The 14,038-nt window shown below is 37.2% G+C and overlaps 1 protein-coding gene across 1 annotated transcript; it reads right to left on the reverse strand.

Moving 5' to 3' along the window:
• Nucleotides 1-635: 635 nt before the first annotated feature.
• On the reverse strand, nucleotides 636-10,818 carry LOC115917916 (tubulin alpha-2 chain-like). The gene is made up of 4 exons (XM_030995536.1): nucleotides 10,585-10,818; nucleotides 3,852-4,077; nucleotides 2,665-2,813; nucleotides 636-2,301 (listed from the first exon to the last, which is right to left on the reverse strand). The coding sequence occupies exons 1-4, from the start codon at nucleotides 10,585-10,587 to the stop codon at nucleotides 1,321-1,323; spliced, it is 1,359 nt and encodes a 452-aa protein (XP_030851396.1). The 5' UTR covers nucleotides 10,588-10,818; the 3' UTR covers nucleotides 636-1,320.
• Between the last annotated feature and the right edge of the window lie 3,220 nt (nucleotides 10,819-14,038).

The following is a 14,038-nucleotide window of genomic DNA, read 5'->3' on the forward strand; positions in this document are numbered from 1 at the left end:
CACAACCGCAATTTCCTTATCAGTTATTACTAGTATTACGTATTTTACCGGAGATTTGTTTCTATTGAACTATTTTGTCTACCGGTCTAAATAAGGGTTTTGATAATACTGCGACTACTGCTTCTGCTCTCCATACTTATATCGGAATTACAATTTGTTTAGACTATTAGATAAAATATATTTCATAAGATTGGATGAATATTACATTTACTTACATCCTATTTTGTAGATAGAACATTGATATAAATGTATGCTTTGACTACTAGGTGCTAACTTATGCAGGAATGGAAATATCATAGTTATCCAAACTTCTGTATTTACATTGGACAGGAAAACAACATACATTATTTTTTTTAATTTTCAAGTTTGAATAAATATCTTTTGTTCGTCTTCAAGCTCTGATTGGTAGCTATATATACTTATATGGATATCTATCGACTCTATTCTTTGTTCTCTTGCAAATCATTATAACGATGATTATCAAAACAATTGTTCTAAATTGGCCATTCTAAGTAATACTGTTATTTTGATAAAATAAGCCTGAATAACATTCAGAAAGTAAGCACATTGAAATACGGAATACTTAAACTGGAAGCAAGCAAATCTTCTTTTTGAAAGAACATATCAAGAAATAATGGAAGACATAATACAATACCTTTATTGATTTTGGTGAATTAAGATCGCAGGAATAATCGCCATATTTAAAGGCAAATATATCAAGAACACAGAAACAATTCAAATGTACCAGTCGAACTTTGTGGTACCCTCTTAGACTGCATCGTACTATGGTAATGTGTGATAACAGATAAAATGGCATCTCTGATATTGGCAAATTGAGAGGGAATTCAAATAATATACACACATGTAGATATACAGTACTCGTAAAGCAGCAAAAACAAACATGGAATAGAAGTCCGTACAAAGAGATCACTTCACTTTTTCATACTGATCCAACAATATGTAGATCATACACTGAATGACAATCACACTGCAAAGTAACATGCATCAAGTTATAGTTTCATTTACAACATCATCATACTTACCGTAAGTCACTCCTGATTAATTAATGTGTCAGAAATTCCAAATTTAAAATGGAAAATTAGAATGTGGATTGATTTATTGGTGACTCCAATACCCTAAATACAATTCACGATTAATATCATCATATTTACTACGAGTTAACAAAATAAAAAACGTTGTTTGGGTTTTAATGACAAATAAATTTATTTTGCCATTAACTGTTTCAATTTTCATTAATCAGCCTAATCATGTTGTTAAGCGAGCTCATGCATGTATTCTTTGGGGAGTGATATGATCATTCTAAAGCTCATCGTCTTCCTCTCCATCCTCTCCTGTACCAGAGTCTACGCCAACTTCTTCATAATCCTTCTCCAGAGCTGCTAGATCCTCCCTAGCTTCAGCAAACTCTCCTTCCTCCATCCCCTCGCTCACGTACCAGTGAACAAAGGCACGCTTGGCGTACATCAGATCGAACTTGTGGTCGAGACGAGCCCAGGCCTCGGCGATGGCAGTGGTGTTGCTCAACATGCAAACCGCACGCTGAACCTTGGCAAGATCACCACCAGGGACGACGGTGGGTGGCTGGTAGTTGATACCAACCTTGAAGCCAGTTGGACACCAGTCGACGAACTGGATGTTGCTCTTTGTCTTGATGATTGCTATGGCGGAATTGACATCCTTAGGGACCACATCCCCACGGTAGAGAAGGCAACAGGCCATGTACTTGCCACGACGAGGATCACACTTCACCATCTGTTGGTTAGGCTGAAAGCAAGCATTGGTGATCTCTGCCACTGTGAGCTGCTCGTGGACAGCTTTCGTTGTTGAGATCACAGGAGCATACGTGGCCAGCGGGAAGTGGATCCGAGGATATGGCACCAGATTGGTCTGGAACTCCGTCAGGTCAACATTGAGGGCGCCATCGAACCGCAGAGACGCCGTAATGGAAGAAACGATTTGTCCAATGAGACGGTTGAGGTTGGTGTAGGAGGGGCGCTCGATGTCGAGATTAGTACGACATATATCGTAAATAGCTTCGTTGTCAACCATGAAGGCGCAGTCGGAGTGCTCGAGGGTGTTATGCGTGGTCAAGACAGCGTTGTACGGCTCGACAACTGCGGTTGAGACCTGAGGGGCTGGGTAGATAGCGAATTGTAGCTTAGACTTCTTACCATAGTCGACCGAGAGACGTTCCATCAAGAGAGAGGCGAAACCTGACCCGGTGCCGCCTCCGAAACTATGAAAGATGAGGAATCCTTGTAGGCCTGTGCACATATCAGCCTACAATGAAAAATAAAAGTTTGAAAGAACATGATGTCATTGTCAGAACTATCTTTGAGGGTGTTTGGGTTATCGTGGTTTGCCTTAAATCATTTCACAAAGGAGTGTGAACATAACATTCTTGGTAATGCAAGGTATGGCAAAGTGCATTCATGATCTGTTGTCTGAATTCAAAGTTATGAAATCACGCTGTTCCGTCAAAAAAGATAATACAACATAATTTCATTTGACATAAGCATTGTGGGAAAATAATATCATACCTCAGGCAAAAGAGAGGAATAGATAATGGTATTTGCATTATGAATAATACAAACAAGTAGACACGAAGTGTTACTGAAAACGCTTTAAGCAAGGATTGCTTACCAGTTTTCTGATCCTGTCGAGGACGATGTCAATGATCTCCTTACCAACCGTGTAGTGACCACGGGCATAGTTGTTGGCAGCATCCTCCTTGCCGGTGATCATCTGCTCGGGATGAAACAGTTTCTTGTACGATCCATGGCGAATCTCATCTGTGTCATGGGAAAGAATGAACATCACAGATGTATAGGTGGTGGAAATATTGCAATCGCCAAGACACTATATGTGATGGGTTTTTTTTAAAAGGCAAATACATGTCACTTCGACCTTTTATGTCAAATTTAGATCTATCCTTGTCTGGCAGGGAAACATAATCTTCGAGGTATGCCTTTTTATTTTGTTTTGTGTAATTTTGTTTGTTTGATTTGTTTTGTTTTGTTCGTGCTTTTTTGTTTTTTCTTCTTCTAAATATTAAACAGAAAGCTCCTGATACAGCCTTATTGACTCAGGACAGTTTATGAATTAAATTTGCCATAAAATTGTTATGCCATTTCCCGGTATTACGGGGTATGATATAACTTTTTTTTTGAAGAAAAAAAAATGTGGTGGAAAGGTCGTTTAGAAGCCTTGTTAAGCAATAAGTATTGGCTTCAAACTAAACGACCTTTCCACCACATTTTTAAGCAATAAGTATTGGCTTCAAACTAAACGACCTTTCCACCACATTTTTTTAAGAGCTATTGTATGAACTTCAGAGTTCAATGCTCTGAATGACGTTCCTGAGAAAAAAATTCTGAAAACAAATTTAAATTAAATTTTCCGACTGTGACTCCCGACCCTGAAAATTTTATTCTAAAACTTCATTTTCTCCCTTCTCATTCTTCTTCTGACTCCCATTCTTTACTTTCTCTTCACATTTCTTTTTTTTTCTTTCATCCATCATCCATATAATTTCATTTTTTTTATCTGTAAACTTTGCATTTTAATTATTATACTTCTACCTTATTATAAATGACACTGTATCAACGCTATTTCGAGGAACTTGAATTCTACAAGCTATATACTTTTTATTTAGTTCCTTTTTTCACATGTAATTATGAAATTATTTAGGGCAAATACAATACAAACATATGCTATGTAGATGTCTTTATTTTCACGAATATCAATTTTGCAAATATACTATGTTTTGTTAATGTATTGTTTTTTTCATGTGAAATAAAAAAACAACTAAAACTCAAACTGAAACTCACCGACCACAGTGGGTTCGAGGTCGACGAACACGGCTCGAGGAACATGCTTGCCCTTCGACGTCTCACTGAAGAACGTGCTGAAGGAATCATCTCCGCGCCGATTCTCAATCGTCTCGTTATTGATTAGACCATCAGACTGGATACCATGCTCCAGGCAGTACAACTCCCAACATGCATTGCCGATCTGCACTCCTGCTTGGCCGACGTGGACTGAGATACACTCACGCTGAAAAGAAATACCAAGGAAAATGATGTACATAGGCCTGCTACAAAGACATATATATATATATAGAGCGAGAGAGAGAGAGAGAGAGAGAGAGAGAAGTGGGAGAGGGGTGACAAAGAAAGAGAGAGGAAGGGAGAGAGAGAGGGGGGGAGGGGACAGGGGTAAAAGAAAGAGAGAGAGAAAAAAAGGGGGAGAAGGATGAAAGGAAAGAGAGAGAGAGAGGGGGGGGGGATGAAAGAGAGAGAGAGAAAAAAAAGGGGGGGAGAGGAATTAAGAGAGAGAGAGAGAGAGAGAGGAGAGTGATGAACGAGAGAGAGAGAGAGAGAGAGAGAGAGAGGGAGGGGAGGGAGGGAGAGAGAGAGAGAGGGAGAGAGAGAGAGAGAGGGAGGGAGAGAGAGAGAGGGAGAGAGAGAGAGAGAGAGAGAAGGTGGTAAAAGATGAAAGGGAGAGAGAGAGAGTATAATGGAGAGTGTACTTGATACTTAATGCCTATTATCTTTATTTTTGTAATCTTTTTTTATCAAATCCAAAAGCAATTTCTTCTAACTAATAATTGTAATAACAGCGTGTCTGTCATAAATTATGCGTCACTGAATCAGAGGAGGAATGATCGAGATGCTGGATGTTCGATCTGGGATGTGCGCCGAGGAGACAGTCATTCAACTGATTAATCCTCCGAGAACACCCCTTCCTTTCGGAATGACGAGGAGATCAAGATTATGAGTCATGTTTGGGGAACATAGCGGAGGAAGAAAGGCTTCAGACAGTATGAGTAGGCAATGGGTTGGTAGAGGGGGGGGGGGGGGGATTGAGCATTAGCTGCGGCGCCATGAGTCAGAGAGGACATGGTGAGAGTCATTTACATAATCATGACCGCCATTAAGCTGGGTTATAGGTAGCAGACAACATGAGCAAAAAGCAATTTTAAGAAACTGATATGAGAAAAATGAATATAGTTGGGGACAGGAATTTTTGTTACTTTTCTTGCGGATCAAAAATTACGATGACATCGCCCGTTGTTGTACGGTCTTCCAATTTGAATGAAAACTTGCCTTGAGGACATGACACTTTCAAATTAATATATCAGACGCCACCCAAACTATGTGTAGAGCCCCATGGTATTACGAGTATTACTCTATCATTAAAAGAAAGAAAGAATCAGAGATAGAGAGGTGGGAAATAGATGGTAGGATAGATAAAGAGATAGTTAAAAAAAGAGAGAGATATATACAGAGAGAGAGAGAGAGAGAGAGAGAGAGAGAGAGAGAGCGGGAGATGGGAAATAGATAGTAAGATAGATAGAGGGATAGTTAAAAAGATATACATACAGAAAGAGAGAGGGAGAGAGAGAGAGAGAACGAAAACGGTGTCGTCGAATGATAATTGCCGTAGGTCCTATAAGATTAACCAATCCCTCAAATAATTAAGCTGCTCATTTTCTTTTTAAAGCCTACCTGCACTAGTTTAGCCACGAGGGATTCGACCTTCCTGCATGGTCACTGACAGGTGGTTATCTCATTAAATCACCTCTCAATTAACATTAAAAAAAGGAGACCATAAGGGACAACGGCCACCGATTAGGCATTGTGTGCTATATAGAGGGCGCAAGTAGCTATACGTAGTGCAGTAGGGCTTTACAGTGAAGCATATGCGTATATCAAGTTGCATTGCATGGGAATATAATAAACAGGAAAATCGGCCATGTGATACAAATATAGTTAAGAGATCGCTAATTGACATAGGGCCTACATATATATAAAAATAAAACTATAACCTCAAAATCTTCACGTATTCATTGTTAAATCCTGTTAGCAAATCAAGCACGGATTATCATCACGACTGTTAAAAGCACACCGGGCAAATTACTGGTATACACTACCTCCCAACAACCATTCCACACCATTGGATAATTATAATTATCATGAGGATCATGAAGGCGCTTTAATATACTTAAATAATAATTTGCTGCAAATTTAAAATGAAGAAAAAATTATTCCCCTCATTTTACTCATTAAAAAAATGGCGAACCAACAAGGTCGATAGTCCAACAAGTTCATGGCTCCAAAATGAATCAAGTTTCAATAATAGCTTTCTTTTCATTAATGGGGTTGTCTCAACAATTCTTTGATTATTTTTTGTTATTTATCTTTTTTAAATAAAAGTAATAATATTCGGATTGATTCCTCTTTAAGCCGTCCTGTTAAATTGGCATGAGTCACCCTATTTTGCTCCTCAAAGTGTAATAGGACGGCGAATGAGATTTATTGTGCACGATGGAAACTCTCGCCTTGTGTAAAATAAATTAAAGCTGGTTATGTTTCTGGCGCACAGTATTCTCATGCATATTGTAAGAACTTGGGGATAAGTCTGATGAGTAGGGCTGAAAACCAACTGTCTGCGAATGATCAGAAACGAGTCAGAAACGAGTCCCAGAGGAGAGGTCGTAACGTCGATAAAATACAATGTACAAACACATATGGCTTCTTGACAGAAGCTTTTCTGTTTTATTATTTTAAATAAGCTCCGTGACTGCCATGTTCATGATAGATGATAGCATCACTCTCGTGTAAAAACCACAAATGTCATCACGATCCATGTACGACAATACAGGTATAACCTTTTTTCTTACCCTTTTTTAGAATCTTTATCTTGTGGACAGCTTTAGATAATTCATTCATTATGAATGAAATCTAGTTTGGTTTAGTTTATTGTTCATATTGATATGCCTTAAAGAAAAAGTTGAGTTCTGGTCATGCGATTGCATTGTGAAAGAAACGTTAAGGAATCGATCAGAAAAGGTTGATCATCTAGCATTTAAGTGTTGGTGTGTACTGTAATGTTCTGGAATCATCAAAATGATAATAAATTTAGCCCAGTCTTGGTAAAGTTACAAGCACTGTACACAGAAAGACGTATATGGGACTACACAAACATGTGGCACAAAAATCTGTCCTGATTTTTAAGATATTACTTGTCATATTTAGAATATTAAGGCATTTGAAGAGCTATGCTTTTCAGGGAACACTTTAGTATCTGATGTGCTTTCACACTTGCACAATACAATGATAACGCTCACAAATTATTGTTCATCTTTTTCCAGAACTCGACCTTCTCTTTAAGCACGAAGGAACGATCTAAAGGATGATAAGGGAATTGTCAGACGAATTCATAACTTTGAACGAAATGCTGATAACTTTTAAGGACACAGTGTTTTTTTCCAGAGTAAAAAATCCCTTCCACTGTCCCTTTTCCTCGAATAAACTAACCGTGTAGCAAGGGCACTCCTCAGCCTAATATATTTGCACTTTACATAATCACCATGCGTGTCATGTCTAGGCGTTACGTATGAATGCGTCACAGATAACGCCATGGGGTAGTTATATTTTTCCTTGTTAAAGAGCTCTCGTTATTCATCTAGCAGTCATGTTTTGCAAGCTGAATGAATCCCGTTCATAAATTAAAGATTAATACATTTAAGTCTTGGTCGAAGTTTGTATTTAGTATTCTTTAACCAATATACGGAATATCGTTGATTTATCTTTACAAAACACTAAGCTGAGCAAAAAGAGCAACTATCATTCCCCCAATTTTTCATTATTGGGGATGAGGTAATCGAAACGTATCGGAGAGAGGAGATGCATAAATGTGTGGCGAATGTTATAAAATGCAGACAACATGGGGTTCTTGAGACAAGTCGAATGCTGATGACTCATACACAGTCATGCTGACTTGGTTCACCCCAAGGGGTAGCCATCTGATATAACACATATGACTAGCCAGAATGATCATCATCGTTGGATAGTGTTTTGCTATCCTCTTTGAAGATGTTCATGTACATGTATCTACAATAATTCTCATGTTTTGAAAGATTCTGATTTCGCAATAATGACGACGATGGTGTCGATGATGATTACGACAACGACGACAACGTCGATGATGATGATGATGAAGATTAAGAAGACAAAAAGGTAAAAGAGGAAGAATAGGCCAAAACTACCCTAAAAATCACACATCTACCGTGTGAGTCAAAAAAAAGTTAACACCTAGAAAGTTGCTAATTATTTTTAAAATCATCGATGAACAGTAATTTATTATGCATCTTATGAAAAAGTATTTTTTCCCAAATCATTTGGTATCATATTTGTGTCGTATGGGTTCACGCTTGGATGAACAGGAGGCATTGTTTGCGAGAGTGCAAAAATCGACTTGCGCCAAAGTGATGTCTACAGTATGTATTATGTTGGGATTAGCGGAGTGAGAGAATGAATTGAATGTATCAAATGAAATGCATTGCATATGCTTTTTGCAAAGGGCAAAGCCACATACACCCACACACGCGCGCACAAATGTTCGTTGATATCTTATATTGAATATTTGATATGTGTGGCATTATTAAATTTGTTAGAGATGTTATTTAAACTGCAAAGATCGAATTAATACCCAAATCTCAATTGTTTTATTTAAACGTCACATAAGCAACTTTGGCGCAAGTCGATTTTGGCACTCTCGCAAACAATGCCTCCTGTTCATCCAAGCGTGAACATATATCACACAAAAATGGTACCAAATGATTTGGGATAAAACACTTTTTCATAAAATGTATAATAATGTACTGTGCATAGATGATTTTTAAAATAATTAGCAATTTTCTAGGTGTAAACTTTTTTTTGACTCACACTGTAGTACTAAAATCACGTGGGTGCTGCTTAAGCCGATAGATCCCCCATGGCGCCTCTAAAGGAAAATGTCAGGCTCAATTTACATATCACGTGCAGACGATGTAATTACACTCAGGTATATTCACCTCTGTCCTGCAGAACTCGAATCACACACAGATGGGATAATGCATTCAATAGCATTGGTCAGACACATATCTCTGAGTAGAATAATAGACACTGGAGTTCTTAGGTTTATGAATATTTTATATTGGCTTTATTGACTGATTTGCAGTTAGAAATCAAGGATGCATTGATGTTTACAAAGGCAAGTTTATGTATTTTACATAGTGTATAAATAAAGGAAGAAGAAACATGGATGTTTGCATGGTCTTGTATTGCTTTAATTAGAAAGAATAATGTCAGACTAGGTCAATGAATGCACCTGATGCAGAAAGTAGTAATCAAAGGGCGATCAAAATTATTATTATTTATCTACATAGGCCTATCAGTAATTTTCTTTATATATATATATATATATGAAGGAAATTAATTTTATTGCATAGGATCTTTTCACGAAAGGAAATACGATTTCCGAAGAGTGAAATTATGTTACCTAGACTGCCATCAGAAATGCAAAGAAATATCCAGTTGACTTAATGTATTTCTAAAGAGTTTGTGACGGGGTCACACTCAAAATGATATCAAAAGTAATAATCATTTACATTTAAAGATGACATTGGTATACATAATGACATTTCAGATGATAAATGATGAGAAAATTTAAAATTCCCAAGGCCATTAACATTGTTATAATCATAATGAAAATACAATAATTAAATTGAATTGAAAAGTTTAGCAAGGTAGTTATCGCAGGTGGTTGATATTATATTAAAGATAGGATGGGGGAATTTACTTTCGTTTACATTGGGGACAAGGGCAGAACGATGGTCGTTTGAAATAATCAAATTTACCTAATTAATCAAATTAAAATACAATTTACACACAAGTATGCTTATACATGCTGAATACATTGAGAGTATTGAGAAAATGAGTACATGACGCAGTTAGCCAACGCATTTATTTTTCAGTTAAGAATGAACTGCAATCTAAAACAACAACGCCACAGTCTATAATGACTGGAGTGTTATGTTAATGTTTACTGGATAATGATTGAGATTAATGTGATAACATTTTAATTTTTTTTAACATGGTTCAATCATACCTATTTGAGACAAAGTGAAAGGGAAAAGAAGAGAGACAGAGAGAGAGAGAGAGAGAGATTAAGAGAGAATAACAAAAAAAATAAAAGATATAAGATCGTGAGATCTGAAGTGCAGAGCGGTGATGTAAAGAGAAGGGACAAAGAGAGATTGAGGGAGGGGGGGGGGGGGCGGCTTGATGACGGAACAGATTTGCATCTCGAGGAAGAGCCACACCTAAATGAATAATGAACATCGTGCACGTGGGCTCTACACATACTGCACGCCATGAGATCCATGTACATACACGTGTATGTATCATACCTATCCATGGCTGGAACAAAAGGGAAGTGTTATCTGGGGAGAAATGTAACTGCCCAAATTTAGATTCCGTTCTTACAAAATATATATCAAAGCAGAATATCAGATTAATACACTATGGATATGAAAAAAGAAAAAAATACGATTGCTTCTCTTCTCTTTTGGTGATGTACGAAACTGTTACAAATTGACGTTTTTGCAATTTTAACTTGAAGTCACAAAGACATTTTTAAAAATACTTAGAAAAAGGGTACCAGCATCAAGTTATATTCAGAATTTCTGAATAAAGGCGAGTCCGCCACTCAGAACGTAATTAACATTCTACTCACCATAATGTTCGTCTACTGAAGATGTTACAATACTGATAAAATACACAATTCGATCACACTGCTCCTTCTAATTCACTATACTTCACACTCAGATTCTTAAAATTCACTGGAATAGATGGCGTTTCTGATATCAGATGGAGAAGAAAGAAGATGAATATTAGCCAGGAATCTCAAGAAAGCTGTGATGGCTTGTGAGAGACAGGCAAAGACAGAAATGGCGGGAAAGGGAGGGAAACCCGCCGTATATAACGACATTCAGGCTACGCAGACGACGGCTTGATCGATAGCCACGCACGATTGCAGACCGTGCGAGCTGCATGGGTTGAGTGAGATAATTTATTTGACGTTGATGTAGTTCAACGATTAACTTTTCCTTTCCAAATTTTGTTCTGTTGAACTTTACACGCCATTAAGATGGCTGATTTTGTAATATATTTTTTTAATGATGCATATTATTGAAATTTAAAAAAAAATATTGTTAAAATAAAATAAAATAAGGTCTATTATTAATGGTATTTCTAAATTTGAACGTTATCATTATCATGACAAATCGCCATTCAAGAGATACAAAGCGCATTGTTGATAATTATGTATATTTATGAAATTGAGAATGATACGATTAGCCGTGAGTGCGAACAGAGAACAACAAAGAAAATTCGGAAAGAAACTTCTTGGATGTTGCGAGAGTTTTTTACTTAAGAGTTAGTGAGTTCAAGATCCTGGGAAATTCTACTTTTTTAAGCTCTATCTCTTATCTATTTGCTGGACCGTAAGTGTTGTGCAGAGAATCCAAAACTCTGCTGCCAGGCTTGTAACACGCACACGTTCTTGTGAACACATCACTCCAGTTCTTCCCAAATTATGTACATAATCTTGGGGTAACTTTTAAATGCATTCATGAATTGGCACCAATTTATCAGAAAGAACTAATCCAGGAATACAAACCCTCACGCAATCTACGGAATTCTTCACAATTAAACCTCGTGTCTACTTCGGTGTCAACTCATCGCTATTTTTGCAAAGCTTCTGCTGAACTTTGGAACAAACTACCTTTCAATGTCAAAAACTGTCAAACTGTTAACCAATTCAAAACATTTATTCAAAATTGCTTTTGATTAGTAACTTACCCTGTTCACATTGATGTCTTTGTTTTTATATTGTACTTTGTAGGTTTATTTGCACTTTTTTGTTTTGTTTTGTTTAATATGTAATTGTTTATCAGTCTATTTTGAATGTTATAGCGCGTAGAGACTTCGGTGGTAAGCGCTTAATAAGCAACGTTTTTATTATTGTTGTTATTATTTATACATCGATGTTTGTGCGAGGGGTAGACCTAATAGGCATTCGAATTGTCATTAATTCCTGACACATAGACAATACATGTATTTTTTTAAAATTTCTTCTATTATTTAAAAATTCTGAATTTGTTAAACATTTATCTGAAAATTGAAGTTCAGGAGATATCCACTGAAGTGAAGAAATGGGGGCAAGTCACATTAAGTTTATTTTTTGTCTCTCTGTTTCGGTCTGTCTGTCTCTCTCACTCACTCAAACACACACACACACACCCACACACGCACACACGCACACACACACAGACACACACACACACTATCTCAATCTCTCTCTCTCTCTCTCTCTCTACCTCTCTCTCTTTGCCTTCTCTCTCAACGCCTTCCTCCCTTCCCCAGTCATTTTCACTTTGTTTTTCTGTCTCCTTTCTGTCTCTATGCCTACTTCTCTTTCCTCTCTATATATCTGTCCTGCTACCCCTCCCCCTCTCTCTATCTCTCTCTCTCTCTATTTATATATATCTCTTTCTGCATGTCTTCTATCTCTCAGCCTTCCTCCCCCTCCTAGTCATTTTTACTTTGTTTTTCTGTCTACTTTCTGTCTCTTTGCCTACTTCTTTCCTCTCTATATCTGTCCTGCTACCATCTCTCTCTCTCTCCCTCTCTCTTTCTCTTTCTCTCTCTATCTATATCTCTCTCTCTCTCTTTCTGCATGCCTTCTATCTCTTAGCCTTCCTCCCCCTCCCAGTTATTTTCACGTTATTTTTCTGTCTCCTATCTGTCTCCATGCCTATATACTGCTCTTCCTTCTCTATATCTTTCTAGCTGCTATCTCTCTTTCTCTATCTCTTTCTCTCTCTCTCTTTCTCTCTATCTTTCTTCCATCTCTCTCTCTTCGCCTTCCTTCCTTCCCTAATCTTTTTCACATTGTTTTTCTGCCTCCTTTCTGTCTCCTTTCTGTTTCTATGCCTACTTCTCTTCCTTCTCTATATCTCTCCAGCTACCATCTTTAATTGAAAATGAAAAAAATAACCGGGCTTAAATGCTCAAGTTTTTCTTTTCAGTGAACACATTTGTTGCTGTTATAAATTTAACCACATAAACATTTCCCTACTTAACGCCCGTTGACACGTATTTTATCAGATATGAGATGGTATTTGACATCTAATAAACTCGTTCAAAGTACTGATTATCAAGGGATAACATTCCAAGATAAGAATTATTAAGAGGGTCAAAGTGATATCATAATTATAATGTGGAAGCTTCTTTTTAGAAACAATCGAAGCATATAAGATTATGTTAATGGCTTATTAAACGAAACGATACTCATGGTTGGTCTACCCTGTCAAAAGATCAGAAATAAAGAAAAAAAACACGTCTTCACTAGTTCTATCATATTAGTATGATCCCTGATGATAAAAATGATAAAATTTCCCGATGAATTTATAGTCATATCATTTATTATCAGGAGTATCATACATGGAAAAACAATTTAATTGGAATAATTTAATTTCTACATGTATCAAACACCCTAAAATCCGATTATTCTAATTTTAAAAATGTTATTTTTATACACACTACATTACATTTTCCTAAAAAGGCAGTAAAGCCCGATAATTACTTTTTAATTTAATGTGGGTACCAACATAACAAAGCCCACCCCTTCCCGTCCCATCGAATATGTTCTACACATCTAGCATTTCATAAATGTTATCATGCTTAACTTTGATTTTAAATTCATGACCTTCCATACCCATATACACATACTTAATGCCAATGATATAAAGATCTGGTACAAAACTCGAAGATATTCTACACTTCCAAGACCAATACATCAAAATAATCGATCTACGCATTTTAAAGACAGGGATGGTTAGCCATATTCTGAACCTCGACCGCAGTGAGCACTCGGTCATAGATCTTGACCTCGTCAATCAAGCCATAGAAATACTCTTCACTATTCCCTGTACCTGCTTGACCAATAGTGACCGGTGTATTGCGTGTTAGAATAGGACCAGTGCAACAAATGTGATTGGTCGCTGTCTGCTGCTGACCATTGAGGTAGTAGAGCAGGGTAGACCCGTCATAGGTCATGATCACGTGGTTCCAGGTGTTCTGCAAAGCGACAAGATTTACGTAGTCCCAGGTACCCGTATCGGTTG

This window comes from Strongylocentrotus purpuratus, unplaced genomic scaffold, assembly GCF_000002235.5.
Source record: "Strongylocentrotus purpuratus isolate Spur 01 unplaced genomic scaffold, Spur_5.0 spur5_scaffold_21, whole genome shotgun sequence".
Classification (NCBI taxonomy): domain Eukaryota; kingdom Metazoa; phylum Echinodermata; class Echinoidea; order Camarodonta; family Strongylocentrotidae; genus Strongylocentrotus; species Strongylocentrotus purpuratus.

What these genes read in the sequence shown, in the direction of transcription:
- LOC115917916 (XM_030995536.1), bottom strand. An exon ending in CCTCGAACCCACTGTGGTCG is followed by an intron (nt 2,814 to 3,851) that starts GTGAGTTTCAGT and finishes CCCATGACACAG; the next exon opens with ATGAGATTCGCCATGGATCG. An exon ending in TCGACAGGATCAGAAAACTG is followed by an intron (nt 2,302 to 2,664) that starts GTAAGCAATCCT and finishes TTTTCATTGTAG; the next exon opens with GCTGATATGTGCACAGGCCT.